Below are 24,738 nucleotides of genomic sequence, written 5' to 3' on the forward strand. Positions count from 1 at the left end.
AGGCTTGCCTTTCGGTCAATGTCACTCATCCCTGAGAATGAAAACGCTTTATGGGTTTAATCATTACCGCGGACCTGGAAGGGCGATTGGGAGAGGACAGATCGCACTCATTTTCTCCAAAAGCCAGAAGCGCTTCTTGGCCACTGACTTGAAAGACGGCGCACCAGGGAGTGTAAAACAGCATCTTACATTACATATCAGCACTGTTTTGCAGTAAATACACTTTGATGCCTTCAGATTTTATTTAGAGAGCTCCAGAAATGTCGGCTTCACTTCATAATGCTTTAAAGGTGCATGCTCGACAGAGCCCTAAGCATTGAGATGGTTTCAGCAGCAGTTACGGGCATACAGGGAGCATTTAAGACAGCACATCATTTTGTATGTGGGTGGCTGATATTTAGTATGCACTTCCAATTTACTTGCATGTCACACCATACAGGACATCAAATCAGACTTACAAGGTTGTATCCCCCTCCAAAAGGCAACCGGTTTCCATGGATGGAGAGGCTGCATACAGAAAATTGGGCCAAATCTGATTTTTGGTGTTTTCTGAAAGACTGTCATGAGCAATAATCCTGTGGCATACCACATTCTCCTCCCAGTTCTGAGGGTGCCAGTTTGCTTCCCGTTCTGGCCTTTCTGTGGGAAGTATGAATGTTTTCCTCGTCCCCGCATTGGTTTTCTCCAGGTACCCTGGCTTCCTCCTACAATTCCAAAAACCCGTGTGGTAGGTATTGGACAATTTAAATTGCCCTTGGGTGTTTATGAGTGTGTGTGTTCATTCATCTCTTGTGTCCCTTGGAATTAGCTGGCAACCAGAAATTTTGTCTATTTAAAAACACAGTGAACTAACTGTCAAATAGGTTATCATCAGCCCATGCCTAGTTTTCAGATTATAGCTTTTCCAATTTCTTTTACTACCTAGTGAGCATCTTATGTAGTTTTTTTGACGATGTGACCCATTCCATCACCCCCAGATGTTGGTTAGTCAGACCAGACCAACCAACCTCTCATGGAATGTCTATTGAGACGACGAATGGTAAACACACTTACAACATTCTCATTTCCTTTTTTTTCGTCATTCGTTGGTCTGTCCGCAAAACAAGCATCCGTTGAATTTGTTTACTTGTGTTTCCCGTCAGTCTGAATCTCTTGCGGTACAATGCTGCTTCCCACAGGTAAATTTAGGTACAACAACAAAAAAATAGCCACATTCATGCTGTTGACACAAGAAGTTGGTGCTGGGGGCTCTACATAGAAAGGACACGGAAAGATTGCAGATAAAGATAACAAAGACTAAGTTACACTGAGTTAGGTCCCACTTCTAAGCTAATTATTATTTACTTTACAAAGTGCTGAAAGTCATAATTACAAGAATTTTACAAAAGTTGTTTTTCACCCCTGTCCTATCTGCACGTACTTAAACTAGATGCAAAAATTGGCACATAACTCCCAAGTTTACTGAGCAAACATATGCAAACAGGAGTCTTTAAAGTGCCAACTGCACTCGGATAAAAGTAGGGCCTTGTTATTGTAAACTTATTCTTACGATGGCTGTTTTTCACACTTCCACTAGATTAGGGATCTGGAGCCACAGGTGACTTCTCACCCTTCTGCCATGGCTCTTGGTGACTTTGGAAAATGAGTACTTCATGTAAAGTTAAACTATGGCAGTTTGCTTTCTAAATCTAGCCTCTCCAGAGTTTCGCATAGACCCCAACCTTGAAAAGCCAGCCCCCTCCTCCCACTATCCTCCAAACCTTTCCCCGTGACCAGCCCGCTGAGGGAATGGCTTTAAAACAAGAAGATAAGAAGTATTTATTTTACTGGTACAATAAAAATCATTGTGACATTAAAATAAACATGTTAGATCACAGTACTATTTAAAAGATTGAAAACACCTTCAAATTAAATGTTTGTATGTTTTTCTATAGTTTTCTGTTAATTTTCAATTAACAGTGAAGTCATGCAGACTAAGCAGCAACACGCATGGAATCATTTACCAAAGTTAAACATGTTACTAAAACTAAAATGTGTTTTAGATTCTTCAAAGAAGGCAAACTTTTGTCACAAAGACAGCTTTGCACAGCTCGGCATTTTCAACATCAGCTTCATGGTGTGGTTTTTGCTTTACGTAATGACCTTTCATTTCACAGATGTGTATTGGATCAAATAATGTGTTCCCAAACTTTTGAGGGTAATTTAAATATTTTATACAGCTTTTATTTTGCACCTATATATTTTACATGAGGTGAAATAGTCCTTAATTCAATTAGACCGCTGACATCTGCAATCTACATGCAGTAAAATGACAGCAAAACTGATAGCATTTTTGGTTTGAATTTCTGGGTGGCTGCAGGTGGATCTTTTGTCTTTAGTTTCATGAATAAAACTGTTTATTTTATTTTGAATATGCAATGCTATTCTCCTGTTAGGTGTCAAAATGTCTTTTGACTACCACTGTCTTTTTCTTTTTTTTCTTGGATTTTTGAGTGTTAAATGGCATTTTTTTAAAATAAACGCTATTAGGTTGTCGTAACAATTGGGCAAAGATTGTTAATACCATTGCCTGCAGAAGTCTTTTGTTTGTAATTTGCTAGAAGTTCATCTTCAGGGCTCTTTATTTGATTTGAAGACCGTGGTTAAATAAGCCTTAAGTATAACCAGCCCACAGTGTTTATCATCATCTTTGTGCAAACATAATTCACCACAGACACAGGCATGCCCTCACCCACACGTGCGTCATGAGAACATTTTAGCCTAGTCTGAAAGGAGGGTTAATCATTTCAGGGCAGCGTTATGAGGTTGGAACACCAGATTAGCTTGTCATTGATTCAACAGGCTGGCCATGAACAGACAAACGATGCTACATCACCTAACACTCCTGGTAGGTTCCGATTTTTCAAATCTAATTTTGCATCTCAACCTTCAAATAAAGCAGTTTTTCGTCTGCATATTTAATAAGATGAAAATGCACCTTCATCCATGTTTTGCAGTTGGACTGCCCTCTTGTTATCGTTGCCATGTTCATCTCGGGCATCGGCGGGACGTTTCAATATGGATTCGGAATATCTGTGGTGACGGCCCCTTCCGCTGTAAGAACACGTTTGGATAACAGGGATGGGAAGTAGTCCGAATCGGACAATGTTTCCATGTGCTAATTGCAGTACATCAAAAAGCTGGTGAACCAAACATGCATAGAGAGATACGACATCTACCTACAAGACTGGCAGGTCTCGCTCATCTGGTCTTTCACGGTTTCCATTTTTTGCATTGGGGGCTTGCTGGGCTCGTTCCTAGCAGCGCCAGCCCTCTCACGAATTGGCAGGTTTGTGCACAAATTCAGGGTTGGTTTTCATGATTACACTTGGCATTCATTCAGAGCTCTGTTTTCCTATCCCGCCCAGGAGAAAAACTCTTTTGTTAAACAATTTTGTGGCCATAACTGCAGCGGTGCTGATGTCCTCAAGCCAAAAAGCCATGTCCTTTGAGATGATTATGGTGGGGCGATTAATGCTCGGCATCAATGCAGGTGAGATACAGTAGCATTAAACATTTACAGGCATAGTGAAAGGATTTTTGTAACCAAGTTGATCCCATTTCTAATCTCTCACAAACGCCTTTAATCTTGTACTTACAGGAATCAGTCTCTCTGCTCACACCTTGTACATTATTGAATGCACCCCAAAAGTGCTGCAAGGGATGGTGGGCGTGACCGCTGCCACCTTCATCTCCATGGGCAAGTTCATCGGTCAGCTTTTGGGTCTCAGGTGAGATTTGCAGCTGAGGGATAGTAGTACAGGTGCATCTCATGAAATTAGTGTATTGTGGAATAAATTGTTCAGGAGTAAGTCAGTTTTAATGGGCAAATCATCATCATCCTGCATACAGCTACAGTGGTTGTAAAACAGATACACACCTCTGTTGACATGCCACCTTTTTGCTAATCCAATTGAGCAAAAAAAAAAAAAAAATCTTTTTTTTAAAAGGGTATGATAATGTGGTTGCACATAAATCAGGTTTAGATGTTCTAGCAGTTAATTTGTGTGTATATATATATATATATATATATATATATATATATATATATATATATATATATATATATATATATATATATATATATATATATATATATATATATATATATATATGTGTGTGTATATATATATATATATATATATATATATATATATATATATATATATATATATATATATATATGGGTATAAGTGAGATAGACAATGGAAGAATGGGTTTTGAAGACTACACACTCACATGTTTGCATTTACATCTGTGCCAATTCATGGACACTCTCCTTACAGCGAGTTATTTGGCACAAAGGATAGATGGCCCTGGCTGCTTGGCTTCTGTGGCTTCACTGCACTGTTTCAGCTCATCACCCTTCCTTTCCTGCCGGAATCCCCAAGATTCCTGCTGTTGAACCGAGGAGACCGGGAGGCCTGCGAGAAAGGTGCAACCACACGTTCAGAAACACTTGCTTTACAGGCACATATGAGGTGAATGTAGAGAACAGCCGCCAAGTCACATCTTTGTCATGTCGCTGCCGCTTAGCTTTGACGAGGCTTTGGGGGAACAAGGACCACGGCAGGGAGGTGGAGGAAATGCTGGAAGAGAAAACTGCCCTTCAGAACATCCGAAGTCGCTCTGTGATGGAGTTGTTTCGGGAAAGAAGCATTCACTGGCAGCTGGCAACCATCATTGTAACCTTCTCCTCGCTGCAACTTTGTGGCATCAACGCAGTGAGTCATATCATGTAAAGAAACCAAATGTTGCTTTGCATCAGTAGTATTTATACAGTACAGTATACCATTTATGCGATGACAAACAATGACTTTCTAACCAATTTGGTAGGCTACATTTGCAAAAAAACAACCTAAATCTAACCTAAACCTTTCAAGTAATTATTTTTGTGCAATACTAAACCTTTCAAATTTCACTATAATTATCAAATCTGCTTGCTTTTGGCTTCCATTTAATGAATTGATAAACACTCACAATAAACACACCAAATAATACATGGACGTTAATGCAATGGCTGTACAGTGCTCCCCCACCACTTCATGCATCACTTTTTGCGGCTTCAGTGCTTCCCGTTATTTTTCGTCAATTTACAGCAGCGCCTACCCTATGTACAGCAAGAATGCTCCCACGCTCAGTCCTAACATGAAGTCTAAAGCAGTCTACTACCCTGTTAATACGTGGTCCTGTTCAGTCGCCAATGAAGGCACTTTCCTTCAAACTAAACCACTGCTCGTCATTCTACATCGACACAGTCATGGCATTATACAAGTGTGGTATGCTTATGGGTGTGAGTAAAAGAGGGTGTGTGAGCAGACGCACGAGGAAAAAAAGAATGATAGCACAGGCTGAGCATAGCCCTTTAAGAAATCTTGCATTGCGGGTAATGGTCCATGTTAGAGCTCACAGCAGCGATGAGGGTTTCGCGACTGCTCACCACGCACTATGTGTTGCGTGTTGTGAAAGAAAATAAATATTGTATCCCAAAAACATACATGTTTAACCTTTGTACAGCGATTAGGAGATCACTGAGAAAGGGAAAGAGAGGTAGGCAGCAACGGGCCAGCTAGCTTCCTTTGAGGTCGGAGTCTCGCGAGATGATTGGTCTGAGTGATGTAAACTGAGAGGGCTGTGTCCATTCACTTACAGCAAACAGGGCCTTTTTGTCTTTTCAGAGCTCTGGCAGATTTCACCTGACAACACTAGTTAGCTGAGACATGGTTGGATAAAAAGCTTTTTTCCAAATGTTTAAGTATATAGCATTGGAAGCACTGCAAAAAAAAAAAAAGTTATACCAGGGAAAATAGTTTCCTTTGAAAATATTTATAAATAACAGAGAAGGTCTTGCTGGCCCCTAGGTCTGATATAAATGACCACACACACGCACACACACAGACATTCACGCGCACACAGCATATTGGGGATTTTGTTTGAAAATTAGGAGTCAACTCCGAGGGGACCTCTTTTAGAGGAGAACATAGACAGTCGACGTTTCACTATCCACTTTTTTTGCAGCCTCATCTCTTTGCTTGTCTTTTATGAAGATGTGTGCTGCACTGATATGCGACGAACCAATTGTGCTCTTCATTGTTTAAATGTTAATCCGTTTCAGCAATCATTCAAGGAAGAGGCTCTAGTCAATAGTCAAAGTTGGCTCATTTTCCTAGAATGTTGCACAAGACTTAAGAACCTTTTAAACCATAAAGTGGTTTAGATGAACGTATGGAAGCTTATATATTGTTACGCTTTACTGCAGGTGTACTTCTATTCTTACGAAGTGTTTCGTGCAGCAGGCATTCAAGAACATCAGCTCCCCTATGCCAGTTTGGGAATGGGGCTGTGTGAAATGACCTTCTCCATAGTATGTGTAAGTGACATCGTTTTGCTATTTTGTAAATTCTGTGTACAGAATTCCATTTTGTTCATGTTATTAGAAATGAATTCTTTATACAAAAACATGGAGGGGAAAAAAGACAAAAGGTTGGTTGTGGAGGATCAAAATTGCCACAAAAATAAATAAATAAATGTGAAAATTAATACATCCATCCATTTTCCATAGAAATATATATATATATATATATATATATATATATATATATATATATATATATAACCATTCATACGCTTTTAATGAATTTAAGGGTCATTCCAGAATTGGATGACATATTTGGGCTCTAAAATTCTTGAAACATAAACCTTCACTATTCTGATTTTCTGCTACATATTCATCAATAATAGGTAATTATCTATCACAGGCTCGAATATCTCAGGTTTCAGATCAATAGTGCAATTTTTATTACCTGATTCATTTGGTGTTTATAATACTTGGTACAACACTGTTACAAACACTGAGCATCCTAAAATAATAAAAAAAAAAAAGTACATAATTGATTTCCAAAATATAATTCCCTTTCCACGAACAAAATACAGTAGCATTCTGTCTGAATTACCATTTGATTTCACATATGACTTGATTTAAATAACTAACACATTTCAAACGCCGTCTCACCCAAATTTTCGAAAATAGCATGTTTTACTTTGGCAATTTCTGTATTTATTGTACAATATTTACTCAAACACTTTTTGCATATGTTTGTACAAACCCTTTAAAGGAAAATGAGTCTAATCCCTTTGGGCTAAAATGGAATTTGAAATTATTTTCAATTATAATGACATGGTAACAGGGTTGAAATTAGGGTAACAGGGTTGCATTAATTAAGAAGAATAATTGGCAACATTATTTTTTTTAATTATAAACGATTATATAAAAATGACACAGAAAAAGCCTTAGGCACCAAAGTGGTATTTGAATAACTTATTACTTTCTGTCAGAATTTCCCGAAGAAAAAACACCCCCAAAATGGAAGAAATACTAATAATTACAGACACTTTGTTTGAGAACATTGCTTTTAAACGCCTCCCTCCACTTATACCTTTGGGCTTGCTGTCTTCTCTCGCTGTGGTCTTTCTGAAGTAACCTCTTCCCTGTTTCAATATCCTTTGTCCATTTCTTACTTTAAGTAAATACTGCTGTCTCCTTTCTATATCTGCATTATACTTGGCTCTATAGCGTCTGCTTTTCAACAGCACTCAAAGGTGGGCCACAATGTAAGAAAAACAAATCAACTAACTTAATTTAGTGTCCCCCTGTTATGAATTCTAACTCATTGTTTGAATAGTTTCATTTATGCAATGGTGATCTTCACATTGAGGTAGTTAACCATAATCCATTTGGACTACATTTATGGAAAAAAAAAAAAGAAACATTTCAGTATGTGAACTTCCAAAACATTTTCGCAATATGCAAAGAACCTTAATTATATCTCAGATCGTGTAAATTTTTTGATGGAATTAAATAATAGTTTCTAAAGCCCGAGTAAACTGAAGGATTTGCAACCCTTTTACTCAAATCACAGTAACAGGGTTGCAAATCTGCACTGATGTTAGGACAATCCTTTTTACATAAATAAGAAAGAAAAAAAAGAATCGTCTTATTCTGATTGTATGCATAACAAGGTTGCATGAGGTAAAGTGAGACATTGAAGTAAGGCTCACTATTTTATAAGAATCTGAAAAATAGAGAAGCTCTAGCCATTCTTTTGGAAAACTGTTTGATGATGTCAAGACCAGCGTTTCATGTGATTCACTGCTTTCTTTTTCTTCTACCATTCTAAAAAGGTTATGGTAACAGGGTGTGGGACACACATTCCATGTATAATAATTATTATTTGAAATATTCTGTTTACTAAAACAAATGTTCCCAGAGTTGCAAGAGACAGCAATGAAACAAGTAATACAAAAAAATGCAATTTAAATTGCAGTTAAACTGTTTCATTTGAGATTCACTTTGGTCATTACAAGGTGTGACACAATAGAAAGATTTAATTTTAGGGGGGACTCCAGACTTATTTAGGATTTTAAACACTATTTCGCTTTTCTCGTTTTTCTAATTTGGTCTCGGGGTAAGTACTAAGAAATTGCATGTTTCAGTGTTTTGTATGTTGATGATTTAAAATTTGATGGGTATTTATGCTTTAGGTCAAAAAAATATGCTAACCGCATACAGAAAGGCTGACGCCAACACAAGTTTAGAACCAAGAGACAGCAATGTATGGCGTTATATTTGTGCCACAATTACGCGCGCGCGCGGAAAAAAATTTTGAGCGTTGAAAATAAAACTGAGCGAGCAAAAACAGATTTGAGCGCAGAAAAAAAGTTCTTGCAAATAAGTTTCTCGCTCAAAATTCCTTTTTGCTCGCTCGGGATAGCCCTCTCTCGCTCAACATCTCGCTCTCGCTCGCGATACTCCTCCCTCCCTCGCTCAACATCGCGTTTGCTCAACATCGAGCTCTCGCTCGCTCGAGTCGTCCTCTGCGCTCGCTCAGTTCTGCTCACGCGTTACGTTTGTGCCACAAAACCAGCCAATCAGAGCTTTTAAAAGCACTTTGATTGACAGCTTGGTATCCAATGAGATTGCTTGTTGTGTTCACCCGGAAGGAGGAAACGAGAGTGCGTCACATCGACGTGGCCGGGAGGGGTGGGCTTATATTATTAAAGTACAAAAACTAACAAGGTATTTCTGTCAAATGATACAATACAGTAATAATAATAATATTAAAAGTAATTCTCCAGCCCAAGTCCGTGTTGACGCACTCTCGTTTGCCCTTTTCAGGTGAACACAGGGCATACGAGAGTGCGTCAATGGATAGTGTACAAGCAATCTCATTGGATACCAAGCTGTCAATCAAAGTGCTTTTACAAGCTCTGATTGGCTGGTTTTGTGGCACAAATGTAACGCGTGAGCAGAATTGAGCGAGCGCAGAGGACGACTCGAGCGAGCGAGAGCTCAATGTTGAGCAAACGCGATGTTGAGCGAGGGAGGGAGGAGTATCGCGAGCGAGAGCGAGATGTTGAGCGAGAGAGGGCTATCCCGAGCGAGCAAAAAGGAATTTTGAGCGAGCAATTTCTTTTTCTGTGTTCAAACTCCATCGGCGCGCGCTCAAACTCTTATCATTACGCGCTCAATAGTTTTTTTTCTTGCTCTCAAAATCTGTTTTCGCTCGCTCAGTTTGATTTTCTCCGCTCAAATTTTTTTTCGCGCGCTCATAATTGTGGCACAAATATAACGCCATAGCAATGTAGTTGTAGCCCCACCTTGTGGTAGTTTCTCTCTGTAATTGTCTTGTTACTCCAATACTGCGTAGTGCAAACATTTTGCTCTGTGCCTTGCTTCATGTTGGTACTGCAGTTCATGATCATTGAGAGTACAGGAAAGAAAGTGCTCCTCTTCACAGGATATATGGTCATGGCTCTCTCCCTCACCCTGGTCACCATCACGCTCTATCTGCAGGTGAGGCACACCAGCATTGCACCTTTAGACCACCAGATTAAAAGGCACAACTGATGCTTGCGTCTTTTCCCCCACCTAGCGTCAGATCTCCGAGCTATCGTACTGCAGCATGGTCCTCATTTTTATCTTCCTCTCCAATTTTTCCATTGGACCAGGCAAGTTCTTTTGCTTGTGGGTGGGACACAAATGAAGAGATAAAACAGTCAGAATAAATTGAGCAGGTGTACCTAATAAAGTCGTCAGTGACATGTAAATAAACTGAGTAGCTTCATATTAATCTGAAGTGATCATAACTAATCTGAAGTGAGTTGTGTGCTTTCATTTAGACAAAAATAGTGCTTTGCCACCATCTTGTTGTCAGTCCAAAGGAACTACATTGAAGAGAGCAGAGGGTTTTCTTTTCAACAAAAGCATTATTTTGCCACCATTGTGTGGCATTTTAATTACGAGGAGCTAAATTGAAGGTAGTGCTAAAGTAATCACAAAGGTAGTGCTTTGAGTTATCGACAGGCAATTATATACTATTTTAAGGGAATATCAATTACTAATGCATATTTATTATTTGTGGCAGGCCTCAGGTCCCAATCTGGGTCGTGTTTGTGAAATGGTCTGGATAGGGGCTGGAGCCAAGTATTTTGGATATTCGGTTATCCTGCAGAAAATTGGAATCCAATATTGAGTATTTGGATAAAAAAACTGAAAATATTTTCGCTTGGTGGAAAACTACAATGACACATTTCCACTTAACCATGAATAACAAACTTTCTACGTTTTTGATGATCAACATTTCTTTTAAATTGAAAATGGGCTTAACAGCACACTACTTTCTTCCTCCTGCTCCAAATGTTTCCCCATCAAATTTGGCTGATGAGACAAATTTGCCAGTGGAAACAGCACATTAGAGTGCAGTCATTCATATCTATCACCAACATACATGGAGCACTCGAATGCCGCTAACTGGCGAATCATATAAGGTAAACACAGCTATAAAGGAGCCTGATCTGTTGGTAAACACTGGTCACAAGTACCATATGTCAGTGTAATTGTGTCATATGTCCAAGTTAGTGTAATTAAGTCATCTATCTGCTAGGACCCTGAATTGGCGATTTGACTATACACCACGATATGCTGCCGGGAACAACTTAAAAATGTGTGCCAAGGCATTCATGTCCATATAATATTTGGTAAAGTAAGGTTTATTTTAAGGGTGGCCTTCACACTGCATTTCCGGTGTTTTACTGTTCACAATTTTTGTAATAACTGGCTTGACATTTGTTTTCCAATGTGTGCACTAATACCACTCATAAGCGAGAATCCAAATGTGGGGGGAAAAAAGGACTTGTTTCAGCCCTAGTGCTGGAGCAGGGGCGGCCATTTTGAGGCAGTTTTTAGGGTGTAACATTGGCCGTGTTTGTGAAGTGTGATACCGCAGGATTGTCCATTTTTGGGGCCTAATGTCGGTCTTGATAATGGAGTGTTCTGCAAAAATCATTTCAAGCAAGTTGCATTTTGCTTATTTCCATTCAAAAGTGGCTTAAGAGTGTTGACGTGTTCTTGCCCTGTAGGTGGAGTAATACCTCCCATCCCTGGTGTAATTTTCACTCAGGCATTCAAAGCGAGTGCATACACTGTCGGGTGCACCATGAACTGGCTTGGCATGTTTCTAGTGGGGATGACCTTCCCCATCATAGTGGTGAGCTCTTTTACGTCTTCATGTATATGCAGAATGTTAGAGATGACACACTCACCCGTGATGCAAATGCTTCCATTCTAGGCGAAACTTGATGCCTTCTGCTTTATCTTATTCTTGATGATATGCCTTACTTCTGGGCTGTTTGTGTACTTCAACGTGCCAGAAATGAATAATAAAACAGCTTTGCAGATCGCAGACGACTTTGAACGGATGCACAGCAAGTCTGCAAGGTTGAAGGGGGTAAAAAAGGATGAGCTACCTGGAGTTGAGAAAACTTATGAGACCAAATTTTAGCTTTAGTCCTGATGTTCAGCTTGCAAAATTGAAACCTGACAGAAAAAGACTTTTGCGTTATATAGTCCTAAAGTTCACATCCCTGTTACACCCCTGTAAGTACTATTTCTTTTTTATTTTTATTTTAATTTTGATGTCTGTGTTTAATTTGGAGTTTAAACTCAATTACAAGCAAGCTAAGATATCAGATTTTTCCATAGGTGTGGTGATAACCAGGGAGTGACCATGGCCACTGGCCCCCATGTACTGTAGCTCTCCACCTGCACGTAGTATTAAAGTAGATCATGTCCTTCAAAAAATGGTCTCAGAAAATTTAGGTCATTTTGTCGTTAAAACATTTACCACATGGCAGTGGTAAATGTGTTTAACCGTGTGTAATTCTTCAACATGGCTGTAGGACAAAAGCCTATTTGTTATGCTTTTGTCAGCAGTTTTAAAATTATTCATTGATACAAATGCAGTTATTCCAGATACTTTTTTTTTTCAGAACAACTTTGAACAGATTTATAAAAAACTTATAAATATGTTTATATTAACTCTTTCAGTACCTAGTGTCATCGGAAAAGGCAACCTCTAGAGTGCCTAGTATATTGAACATTTTTGCCCATCTTTCAAGGCTGACAGAATATTGTGTGCTATGTCTATGTAAGCATGGATAGTATCATATAAAAGACTGATATCATTCCTTATTTAGAACTACAACTATGTAATATGTGTGTTGTATGTATGAAAACACCGAACCACTGAATAATGGTCATATTTACAGTAGCACAATACTGTAGTGCTCAATTGGCTTAATATTAGATAAGCACTAGTCAAGGGTGTCAGCTACCCTCTATAAAAACATATTTGATGAGAATTTTATGATTTATTATGCGTATCACTATTTTAAAAGGCGAGAATTCTTGTCCGTGGCACTTGAAAGAGTTAAACAAATATTCTTGCTGTGAGTGAGAAGGAAATTTGGGTATGTGAATGTAGAATGTTTTTCATGGGTACATATTTTTACTTGACATGTGTGTCGCTCACATTTTCAATAAAAAAATAATGCAATAAAGCGACACAAATACAAAACACAATAAAACACAGTGCTTTTTGTATCCTTCCTTGATTTTGAAAGTTTCTGTGAGTGTGGTTTTATTCCACTTTGAATTGTAATGACTTCCTAAGGGATCAAGGGACTTAAGTAAGTAACCAATAAAAGCCTTTGTATTTGTATAAATTGCGTAACTAAGTTGATGCTGCTGACTGTGACACTATGCATGACCTCAGCATGCGGAACCCTCAACACAGTTAACCAATCAGACAGACCAACATGTGTGACAAACTTCAATCTTTAGCGTTGGCCATACATCAGGCATGGGCAAATTCCAGCCAGGGGGCCAAATGCGGGCCCATGTTCAAATTTCCAACGGCCCAGAACCTCTAATTAATTATGTGAACTCAACAAATCACAATGACCAAAAAAACAAAACAACTTTGTTGTTGTTTGTTTTTTGTACACGAAGGATGGCAGCAGACCTGTGGCTGCGCCCCCCGGTGCTTTAAGAAATATGCTTAGTGCACGCTCTGCTTCTCCGAACACAACTCTCAAATTCATATTTTGTGTCAGAGTGAACCCCTCGCTGCATGATCCATGTGTGGCTCTTCCTAGCCCATTTCTAGGAGACTGCACGAAGAATGCAGCAAAAAAAAAAAAAGAAATCAGACTGGGCTGTCTCTTCCAGAATGATCGCAAATATTTTCAAAATATTTAGACACTCCTGCCATACATATGTTGACTCTGATCCTAACTCCAAAAAATAAAATATCCATAGGAATATAATAAAAACATAACTGAGCCATAAAGGAAATTGTCTATCAGGATGCAAGATCGATAGCACAACAAATGCAAATTTAGGTTCAATTCTGTAGTTAGATTCAATTCCAAAAATGTTATCAGAAACTTTAAAAATAAGATAGCGTGTGGCGACACCCAAAGTTATTGAGATCCTATATAAAACTTTTGTCTTTACATGATTAAAAACAGCTCTTGATAAGATGCACTTCAAACTCGAACAACACATATATATTGCAAAAACAAACAAAAAAAATACAAAGCTTTATTGACTAAGGAAAATATATTTTAAGGTGGGCCGGGCATGTAAAATCATGGTAGTATATAACATGAAAAGAGCAATAAGACAACTTATTTGGACCTGATTGGGTTTTGCACTACTAAAGGAGTCAGTGAGCATATTTAAAAATTTTGGCTCTGCTGAACATGACTCCCATTAGGAAACTCTGAGTTTTAAGGAGCCTGCACTCAGGGGGCGCAGCCCTCAGCACGCAAGTGTGTGTGCATCTCTGATAACACAATCTGCGCCACAATCTGGAAGGCCGCATACCTCTCAAGCCGCTTATGTGCGGCGGTAAACAAAACGCAGGAGGGAGGAGTTGCGGGATCCTGCGATTCACGTCACATGGGCAATTTAAATGTAGACTGAGGTCAACCCGGAGAGAACTTGCATCCCTCCTCAACAACACAACAGGCTGATTTTATTTATTTTTTATGTCAGCAATTTTAGACCCCATGGACACAGAAAGCTGTGTATGTGACAACTCCAAGATGACTAAAAGCAATGGACAAAGGTGGGTTTTTATTATGTATGGTAATATTTTAAAGGCTGAAGCCATTTTTGAAGAGATTCTTTACTCTGTGCAAAACATGAATAATCCAAGTATTCCTTATCTACAGCATGTTCCTTACATCTATAGGATTATTTGTCACCAGCCGATAGTGGACGAAGTAGTCCCATGAGTTGTGCTCCAGAATATTTAGCAGCAAGGAAGAAAGATCTTCAAACAACTAGTGTGTGTGTGTGTGTGTGTGTGTGTGTGTGTGTTAGTTATTCATAGTCACCTAGTAGATACAGTGTGGAAGCTGAAACCTTGTCCATCCTGGTCTCTGCAGAGAAAACACAACAGTCTTTCTTGAATAGAGTATGTGAGTGTCAGTCAATTGAAACGAGGCCAAGAATGTAGAGGATATGATCAAAAGTATTCCCTCTACCCTGGCCTACCTAACGCCATGACTGCTGGCAGAAATTAGGGACAAAAAAATTAGGTCTGCACCAAACTATTTAAATCAATTAATGTTTCAGTCAGTTAGGCAATGAATCGGATATTTTAGAAAAAAAAGTTTTAAATTTCATCCCTTTATTCAAAAATAAGATTTGAAAAAAAAAAAAAAACCTGTTCATTGCGAGGCCAGGTAAAATAGATTAAATAACAATTAATACATTTTATTTGTATTGCATTTAACATTTAGCAGCAAATCTAAAAGTGCTGCAGTGAATTTAAAATAAGTATCACAAACAGCAACAACAGTAGCAATAAAAAAACACACACACAGTTTGACAAATTTACAAACTTAGCAGAGTAGGCTTGGACTTACAGTATGTAGTAGCATTGAGTCAGTTAAATAGGGCAGACAATGAACTACAGCATGGCTTTTTGGTGACTTGTTTGGTGAATAACATGTCAGAAAACAGACAAAAACATCTGTAAATATTTACTTTTGATTCAAAACAAAAGATCACGAAGGACTAAAGAAATATATAGTAGCCTTGAGTCAGTTAAATAGGGCAGACAGTGAACTACAACATGACTTTTTGGTGACTTGTTTGGTGGATAACATGTCAGAAAACAGACAAAAACATCTGTAAATATTTACTTTTGATTCAAAACAAAAGATCACGAAGGACTAAAGAGATATAATACCGTCGAGGGCTGAAATTCTGGGGATTTTAACACATCTAGGTCTTTATATGATCAAGCCTATCATCAAAAGTAATATATTGATTAGTTTGAGTATAGATTAGTTGTTGATCAATCATTGCACATCTAAAAAACGACAACTGCAGATTAAAATGAGCCTATTAACCAGCAAGAGTTGTAGAAAAACAGCAAAACCAAGATGTAAAGGGAAGGGGTTAGGTCATTCTGTTGTTGACAAATATAACCCCATCCATTTATGGTATGCTTGTCAAAACATTATTTCTTATTATATATTTAGATCAATTTTACTGGAGCAGCATCAGAACATACTGCAGCATACTGAAAATAAAAGAGTGGAAGAACATTAGGTTAAGAAAAAAAATACTTAAAATGTTTCAAATCAATTTCACATGATTATATTTAAAGCTGTATGCTTGACAGGCCGTTTATTAAATGAAATTAGTTATCCTATCTTAGTTATCTACAATGGCTTAGTTTAGCTGATTTAACCCTTTAGGTGCCAGAAATTGTTTCAATGTATATTTCTATCACAACTTGAAAAGGTTATAGGTTGATAATGGTTGGCGATAAAGGCATATACTATTAAAAAGGCCTCTTAACCCTCAACTGGGGGTAGCCCTCATATTTTCTGTGAGCTGATCAGGGTGACACCACCTCAGTGAGGGCGGCGCGCACAGTCCGTCTTTCGTGAAATTTAATGATTCATTTTATTCCCTAAATTTAAAAGCGCAGTTAACATAAATGAGAGGTGGCAAGGGGTCTAAAAATTGTGCATGAACGTAAAAACAACAACAACAAAAAACATCACAACATTCTTCCCTAAGTGTGGGGGTCCCCCCCTGGCCACCATATACTGTAGCTCCACCCACACACCCCTGCCTAGAATGTTGCAATTGTGTTTGAAGATATGCTATCAAATGCTACCATTTTGAAGCAAACTAAAGATAAACAGTAATTTGACTTTTCCACAGAAGTGCAGCGACTCATATATTCAAATCGAAATAAAAGGAAAACCCCATTGAAAATACGTGGTCCGACCAAAATGACTTGTAAGACTTATAGAATACACAAACATCACAACGATTAGTAAAAAGAAAAAAAAAATCTCGTTTTAACCAGTTTGTTTTAAAAGAGGAAGAAAGAAGCAATGATATGTTTTGAGCATATTATACTGTTTCTAAAAGGATCCTTGTGACAATTGGTTTCAGCTAATCTCACAGTCACATTGAATGACAATCTCTCTGACGTGACGTCAGCTGATTTCAACTATGGGATGTCCATTTGTTCCATCACAGGATTTTTGTCAACAGAAGCTTGACTCTGGAAAACATCAAATGTTATGGATTTGACATGGACTATACCCTGGCAAGTAAGTACAGTCACACCTCTGAAAGACCTCTGGAGATTAAATTGTAATATGTTTATGATTACAGTCACCAAATTAATCACAGTTTATCTAGATCTCAAGACATTTACTTCTACGGAGGTACTTTGCTTACCTCAAATCTATCATTATGACTGACCTGATTTCTGAGTGCCATGAAAAATATGTCTCTGCTTGGATGATTTTTATTTTTCTTGTAAAATTTTGAGGAAAGGAGGTAAATTTTAAAATTATTGCTGCTAACAATGCTAACAAACAATGCAAAATGCCCTAGATAGGCTAACAAAACTAGAATCACTGTCTTGGTAATTATAAACTTTTAGAGATACTAAATGTATGTAACAATATTCAGCAGAATTTTTTTGACTGGAATTAATTTAGTAAATGACTTGATTTTATGAAGTTAACACCTTTATAAGTACATTTTCCGACTGATATTGACATCAAACTCAAAACGCAATATTGAGCAATCATGGCTAAGCCTGTGAAAATCACATGAAGAAACACAGAAAAGAGTTGTGCAATGATTGGTCATTACATGTCCTGTCATGTGGTTTTCAGTCAATACCAAGTGGGAACATATGATTTTTTAAGGCATTATTTGTACTTGAAAACATAACAGAATTATCAAATTATAGACAAAAATATAAACTTCCTATTGCCTACATTGAAGTTTAAACAACTTCTAGTTGAGCACAAATAGTGCAGCAACATATGTAGACAAGTCCTAAGCATGTATTTTTCATCTTCCGTGATAAACAAAATGTATTGTAATATACCGCCCCCTCGTGGTCAAGGCATGTACAATGCACTACATTTTCATGACACAAACTGTTCAGTTCATGTTATTACTGTGTTTTTTTTAAAGTACACTACTCTAAGTGCTATTTTCGACATAAAATATAAAAAAAAGAAAATGTTTTGCTTAAAGGGCTGAAATGGAACAATGGTGTTTCTATGTGTACAATCTAATCTTTACTCGCTTTCTCAAATAATTGAAATAAAAAGGTGACCAACTCATTAATTCGATGTTTAAATCAACTGCATTAAATAGAAAATGGTGAATGGACTGCACTTATATAGCATTTTATCTACGCCACAAGGTGCCCAAACCCTTTACAAAGAAAGCCTCACACCATAATTACGCCATGAAGCGTAGTTATAATAAAAGCGTGAAAGGGTATCAGTTTCTGTATAAAACATGTCATGCCTTTGTGTGCTTAAAGAGGTGTTTTAATACTAAGATGTCATGCTGTCGTCCCTGTGCTTTCTTACAATAGTGTACAAGTCACCAGACTATGAGAGTCTGGGCTTTGAGCTCATACGGGACAGAATGGTGTCTGTGGGCTACCCTCATGAGATTCTGCGGTACACGTACGACCCGAGCTTTCCCACAAGGTTGGTTTTTCACTGAAACAATATTGCTTAGCTGCGAGAGGCTGACTTTAACCACTTCATCCATCCCTGCCACCGATCATGTCGCCCACCTTCCCCCAGGGGCTTAGTGATCGACACCACGTACGGTAACCTCCTGAAAGTCGACTCCAACGGGAACATTCTAGTGTGCAGTCACGGCTTTTGGTTCCTTCAAGGGTAATGCGAAGGCAACTGGCGATGGATTTTCCAACAATGACCAGTCTATTTATTTGTTTGTGCCTTAAAGTGAGGACATTCACCGCTATTACCCCAACAAGTTCATCCAGCGAGACGACACGGACCGTTTCTATATTCTCAACACGCTCTTCAACCTTTCAGGTTTCGCTTTTAATGCTCTTTTTCGCTTCGACTAGTTGTTCCCAAACTCCTTTCACCATAAGTATCACCATCGTGATGGACAACATCGCAATTCACCAACATACTTTTCCCAAAATAATTTTGGGGTATCAGGGAGACGTGACAGTAGCTCATGAGTACAGTGAGTTTGCTTTATAAGAAACCACCAGAGTAAAAGAAAAGCAAGTCAAAAATGGTGTCAATCATTGCTCACACATTTGCGGGCACACCCAGAGCAAGAAGCACCGAATGACCTCACACTAAAATGTTACTTTGGGAGCTCTTCTTAGAAAAAAAGACTAGCTAAAGTGAAGTGAAGGGACATCCAGTAGATGAACAGATTCAGAAGCTGTGTAGAATTGGAAATTCCGCTCCGAAGGTACATTTTTAACAGCTTTTTGACAAAAATGTTTGTGCATTCCAAAAAATTAAACTTCAAACTGATTACATTAGAAGGTTAATAAACTCCAGGTTATTGCCATTCCCTTGTCAAGATGATTGTAAAATTAAGATATAAGAAGTAGAATGACAAGTTTTTAACAAAGCAACATTTAACTTTGTCTCATTTTTCCTGCCAGCTTAACTCTTTCAGTGCGAAGCGTTAAGAAAAAGTCAAAGCAGGGCAAAGTTATGCACAACATGAACATTTCAGCGATTCTTCAAAACACACCACATTTTAGAATCAATATTTATGATTGCTGAATGATTATGATACGATGATGATATGCAAACTTACAACATGGTGCATAATTAAAGATAAGCTTACATTATGTAGGGTCTTGATTAACATTTCAGTGGACTCGCATATGATTGCTCCACAATTTTGTGTGTGTATATGTATGTCCATGTTTATGTTCCAGGGAACTAAACGACTTCTCCGCCCACATCTGCCTGATGTAAACCTGGACATAGTATTGTTCGCTATTATTAAAAAAGAAAAAAAACGTGTTTGGACAAGGAAATGCCTAGCCCTAATTAAAGTGTGTTTTCCATACTTTTTGCAGAGACATATCTCTACTCCTGCCTTGTGGACTTCTTCACCAAATGTACCAGATACAAATGGTGAACATGCACTTCTGATGTTGGCTCCTTGCGCAGCCGTCTTTATTATTATTTTTTTCTTTTTGAAAACCAAATTAACAATAACAAAATTCACATCCCCCAGCGTGCTAAAAGGTTATCACTACGGCGATCTGTTCATGTCATACAGAAGCATGTTCCAGGATGTTCGAGATGCAATGGATTTCATTCACGACACGGTAACCTTTGCACAACACAGATGCCTTTTTTTTAATCCCTTTTGATGCTTAGTAAGTGTTACATCCTCTTTGCATGTGCAGGGACTCCTCAAGGAAAAGACCATCAAGAATATTGATAAATATATTGTCCAAGACGTGAGTAGTTAAAAAAAAAAAAAAAAAAAAAATATATATATATATATATATATATATATATATATATATATATATATATATATATATATATATATATATATATATATATATATATATATATTCCGGACTATAAGGTGCACTGGTACATACGCAGCAGCAGCAAAATATGAGCAAAAATTTGATTTTTGTGACGGATAAGTCGCACTGGACTATAAGCCGCAGGTAATAACATCAGATCTTTACGCAAAAAGATGGTATATGAAGTTTATGATTTTTTTTAATTATTTGTTTTTGTAATTGTCTGCCAACAGCAACATCCTCTCTTTAACAGGCTGAACATGCCTGCATGTTTAGTCCCAACATATTTATAGAAAATCAATGGATAGATATGTTAGAAAACAACAACAACAAAAAATGCAGATAAGCCGCACTGGACTAAAAAAAAGTCACGGTTTACAGTCTGAAAAATACAGTAAATAAAACAAAGTAACAAATATTTCAACATTTTTCTTACAGCCCAATATTCTTGTTCTCTTGAGACGGATTAAAAAGGTGGCCAAGGTTTTTCTGGCCACCAACAGCGACTACAACTATACTCAGGTAGGCCTTCAGAAAGACTAAAACCCTGCAAAACTGCTACAAAGGTGACGAGTGATTACTCTGAACTTCTTCCTTTCATCAAAGGCCGTGATGACATACCTTCTTGAAGAAGGTGCCAAGGTAAAATCATTTGGCTTGAGTATGTATTAGGAACACATGATGCTTTGCCATTTCTGCTGCAGTATTGTGCCAACTATTGATAAGGAGGATTTACATATTTTTTGGCTTAAAGGTACAGTGTGGAGGTTAGTGCCATCTAGTGGTACACTAAGAGAATGCAACCATTTCAAAGTATGTATGATAGAGTGACCACTCTTCACAAGCATACTACCACTACACATCGTTCGTAAAGTTATTTCCCTTTGGATATCATGTGAGCCTCCTGTTGGGCAAATGAGGGGGTGGGGCCGTGGGGTGGGGGGCGGGGCGAATATAAAATGCACATAAAATATGAGCTCACCATTAACGGTACACCAAACAAAGTCCGTCAGTGTCTCTCTCTTCGATATCAATCATTGCTATAACTCAAAAGCTGTTACTCAAGTAAGTCCCAAAAATTATATACTGTATCTTACAAAAATGTACGCAAATTACAATAATTAAATCAATCATAAATGAATTAAAAATGCAATTCATTTCAATACAAAAAGTCAATGAGATGCCAATGGGTACTTGTTCACCTGGTAAATTGAGCATCAATGCTACTACTAATGCAATACAAACTGCATCCTGGCTATAATGTCGACTAAAAAAATAAAATACAAAGGTAATACAGTACTGTTCTTAATTTGGTGTGGTATTATCGCCATTACAACAACATGAAGGTGCATTTCTTACAAATGGTACATAACATGTTTTTAAATTGGTTATTTTGTGGACAAAACACAGCAGGTTACTTTCTACCTTAACTTTTCTACCCCACAGTCTGGAGATTACCCTGACTCGTGGCGGTCCTTCTTTGACCTCATCGTTGTGGATACAAGGAAGCCGCTGTTCTTCGCGGGGGGTACAGTGCTAAGACAAGTTGACACGGTATGAAACAATTCTTCACGTCAAAATTTCATTGTACAATAATACATTAGAGTGCTGTAACACGGTTACACATATTTGAAACTTTTATAATATATATTTCTCATGAAAGAAAATGTCATGGTCATTCACGTGATCAAATCATGGTGGTCATTCATGGTGATTCACTAGACCAGTATAAAAGGTCAAATTATTGAGTGGTCAAGTTACTAAAATATGAGAGACAGGACAAGAAACAAATCCCATGCAGTAAAATGCCTCACAAGAATGAGCCTAAGATATTTAGGAGAGATTTTTGCAAAAATTTGCGATAAGAAATAATGCCCAATATTAATTTTCCAGTTTTCAAAATAATTTTTCATTGGAATATTGTCTTTGTACATAGACTGCAAGAACATTGACAATCTAGAATGTAAATGTAAACATCACTTTTGTCACAGGGTAATTATTCACACGCAGTTTGTTTTGGTTGACGGTTCCCATAGGTTACCGGAATGGAAAAGGTATGCCAAAATGGTCAAATAGTCAACAAGCGATTTATTCATTCAAATTATATTTAAAAAGCAAAATAACACAAAAATCTCTTAATACTCATTTCCGAATATTGCTTTTTTCTTTAAGTCTGTATAATAACTGCACAGAGCAAGATTGTGTGCTGTATGCATTAAAGTTTTAAAAACATGACTCTGAAATGCAGCAGAAACAATGAATTGTCAGCCATGGTGCCCCATTTAAATGAGGAGAAAGTGTTTCTCAGTGTAATACATTAAAGACACATTGTCTTTCTCTCCTAATAGTTTTTAAATGCCATTTTTGTTGAATTTAGCTTTTCCATGATTCACCATTTTTTAATACTGACTCAGTGGTTCTTGAGATATAAGGGGATAAAGGAAGTCAGCCTTGCCCCTTTTTGTTGAAAATGTCAAAATTTGTCAAGCCGTTTATACACCTTGAGTTAAATTTCACTGTTTGTGAGCTGTTGTCATGACAGAAGGTGCAGGTTTGTAGTCCAGAATATATTTCAACTTTGAAAATTGTAACTGAATTTGGGAAACAGAACACAGGGAAACTTCGGATCGGGACGTACACCGGCGCGCTCCAACATGGAACCGTGTATTCTGGAGGTAACAAAGATTTGCCAGTTTTCAGTTGCCACTTGGGTAGCTCTCTGCCACTCTGTATATTCACTTCATTACTTATATGGCCTCAGGCTCCTCAGACATTGTGTCCGACCTGCTAGAAGTGAAAGGTAAAGACATTCTCTATGTGGGGGATCACATCTTTGGCGACATTCTCAAGTCTAAGAAGCGCCAAGGCTGGAAAACTTTCCTGGTGGTTCCAGAGCTCACAAAGGAGCTCCGAGTGTGGGAGGAAAAGAAAAGTATGCCGCACTCTTTTCAATTTTAGGTATAACTTGTGATTGAGTTTTTTATTTATTTTTTTTTAGATTGGTTCGAAGAGCTGAAAGGACTTGATATTTCCCTAGCTGAGATTTACAAGTATGTAAAAATCATAATTTTGAAGTGGATTGTTGTTCAAGGGTGTTTACTTTTTATCTCATAAGACCAAGATGCTTAACAGAAATGGTGAAGTAAAATCATACTGTGTCTTAAAAAAATAACTATGCTTAGTATTAGTATTTCTGCCAGTTTTTATTTTATCTTATGTTATCTATTGATTAATGACATGAAGATATTGTTGCATGCAGGCACCTGGACAGTGGCAGTGAGGACACTCCTGACATCAGCAGCATTCATTCCAGAGTGAAGGTTAGTTTACATGGAATATCATACTCCTGATATTAGCTCAGCCTTAAAGCTGTATTGTGTAGAATTAAGAATTCTCATTTACTGGTGTTATGTCAATCCTGCGCGTGCACTACACATAAACATACTCTTGAAGCATTTGCCATGCAAATGAGAGAGCGAGCAAATACGAATACAATGCTATACAAATAAACTTGACTTGAATTACGTCGGCAAACATTTTCCTCCTTTGCTTTCGTAGCTAAAAGAAACATGACAGCCTCTAGATGAGTGGCGCTCCCCATGTAATATAGATTACTAGACCTATGATTTCATATTTAAAGAAATATGTTGATTTGATAAAACACACTTATTTACACATTTTATAAATTTATAATGGGTTTTAAAAACCAATAATTGTATAAATACACATTGTCCCTATACCACCACATATAAATTTGTCCCCCCAGGTTTTCAGCACAGTTAAATATATCACTGCATTGTATTCTTATAATGACTGTCTCACCAGGCCAAATCAATCTTTTATTTGAAACATCACCAACCTCATGCAAGCAATTGCCAACTAGTGGAAAGCTAAATCCGGAGCTGGTAGCACCAGAGATAAAAAATTAGAGAATGACTACAACTATTCAGAAAACCATATTTAAGTAATTTGTTGTGATTCTAATTTAATTGTCAAAAGTATATTAATTAAAAAATACTCTCGGTGAAGGCATTTCATTTGTTTGAAGACGACGTAGCATTTGTAAATACTATCAATTGTTGGCTGTGCTCATTTACGGCTGGTGATGCAGTGTTTCAACTTTCATTTTAAAAAAAAATATTTTTTTAAAAAGAATAGGTGGAAAACAGATGCCACTCGATAATCAAGTAGATGACAGTTTGATTGTCTGCGTGTCCTTTTTAGATTTTGACCACCTGGATGGATATGTCTTACGGGCGGATGGGCAGCCTACTTCGAAGCGGCTCCAGACAGACTTTGTTTGCCAGCCAGCTAATGCGCTACGCCGACCTCTACGCCGCCAGCTGCCTCAGCCTGCTGCACTACCCTATCAATTACCTTTTCATGGCTCCTCCAGTGCTGGTCAGTCTTCCTTCGCTCACGGCGGAAGGACAATGCAACTCTTTCCGCC

General features: G+C 37.8%; 2 protein-coding genes and 1 long non-coding RNA gene across 5 annotated transcripts in view; 2 read left to right on the plus strand and 1 right to left on the minus strand.

Annotated features, from left to right (window-relative positions):
- The window catches only part of slc2a11l (solute carrier family 2 member 11, like), a 26,779-nt gene extending 13,884 nt beyond the window's left edge, over positions 1-12,895 (plus strand). Inside the window, exons 2-13 of the mRNA XM_088435867.1 lie at positions 2,791-2,887; positions 2,997-3,095; positions 3,168-3,328; positions 3,408-3,532; positions 3,641-3,770; positions 4,326-4,474; positions 4,576-4,763; positions 6,299-6,409; positions 9,791-9,892; positions 9,972-10,047; positions 11,458-11,585; positions 11,667-12,895. Coding sequence (XP_088291993.1) covers positions 2,849-2,887; positions 2,997-3,095; positions 3,168-3,328; positions 3,408-3,532; positions 3,641-3,770; positions 4,326-4,474; positions 4,576-4,763; positions 6,299-6,409; positions 9,791-9,892; positions 9,972-10,047; positions 11,458-11,585; positions 11,667-11,879 — 1,521 coding nt within the window. The 5' untranslated portion in view covers positions 2,791-2,848 and the 3' untranslated portion in view covers positions 11,880-12,895. The remainder of the gene's footprint in view (positions 1-2,790; positions 2,888-2,996; positions 3,096-3,167; positions 3,329-3,407; positions 3,533-3,640; positions 3,771-4,325; positions 4,475-4,575; positions 4,764-6,298; positions 6,410-9,790; positions 9,893-9,971; positions 10,048-11,457; positions 11,586-11,666) is intronic.
- Positions 3,614-14,919, minus strand: LOC148411534 (uncharacterized). The gene is made up of 6 exons (XR_015868056.1): positions 14,782-14,919; positions 11,641-11,808; positions 9,968-10,060; positions 9,697-9,886; positions 4,279-4,745; positions 3,614-3,783 (listed from the first exon to the last, which is right to left on the minus strand). It is a non-coding gene; the product is annotated as an uncharacterized LOC148411534 (long non-coding RNA).
- The window catches only part of nt5c2l1 (5'-nucleotidase, cytosolic II, like 1), a 43,643-nt gene continuing 33,269 nt past the window's right edge, over positions 14,365-24,738 (plus strand). For all 3 annotated transcript variants that reach the window (XM_088435865.1, XM_088435864.1, XM_088435863.1), the window contains exons 1-16: positions 14,365-14,510; positions 16,955-17,028; positions 18,324-18,441; positions 18,541-18,636; positions 18,707-18,798; positions 19,821-19,878; positions 19,982-20,075; positions 20,157-20,210; positions 20,727-20,810; positions 20,895-20,930; positions 21,735-21,842; positions 22,897-22,963; positions 23,050-23,220; positions 23,287-23,338; positions 23,548-23,608; positions 24,513-24,689. In XM_088435865.1, the coding sequence (XP_088291991.1) occupies positions 14,431-14,510; positions 16,955-17,028; positions 18,324-18,441; positions 18,541-18,636; positions 18,707-18,798; positions 19,821-19,878; positions 19,982-20,075; positions 20,157-20,210; positions 20,727-20,810; positions 20,895-20,930; positions 21,735-21,842; positions 22,897-22,963; positions 23,050-23,220; positions 23,287-23,338; positions 23,548-23,608; positions 24,513-24,689 (1,422 nt within the window). In that variant the 5' untranslated portion in view covers positions 14,365-14,430. The remainder of the gene's footprint in view (positions 14,511-16,954; positions 17,029-18,323; positions 18,442-18,540; positions 18,637-18,706; positions 18,799-19,820; positions 19,879-19,981; positions 20,076-20,156; positions 20,211-20,726; positions 20,811-20,894; positions 20,931-21,734; positions 21,843-22,896; positions 22,964-23,049; positions 23,221-23,286; positions 23,339-23,547; positions 23,609-24,512; positions 24,690-24,738) is intronic.

The sequence above is a fragment of the Hippichthys cyanospilos genome, chromosome 15 (assembly GCF_059441005.1).
Source record: "Hippichthys cyanospilos isolate Australia breed blue-spotted pipefish chromosome 15, RoL_Hcya_1.0, whole genome shotgun sequence".
In the NCBI taxonomy this organism is placed as follows: Eukaryota; Metazoa; Chordata; class Actinopteri; order Syngnathiformes; family Syngnathidae; genus Hippichthys; species Hippichthys cyanospilos.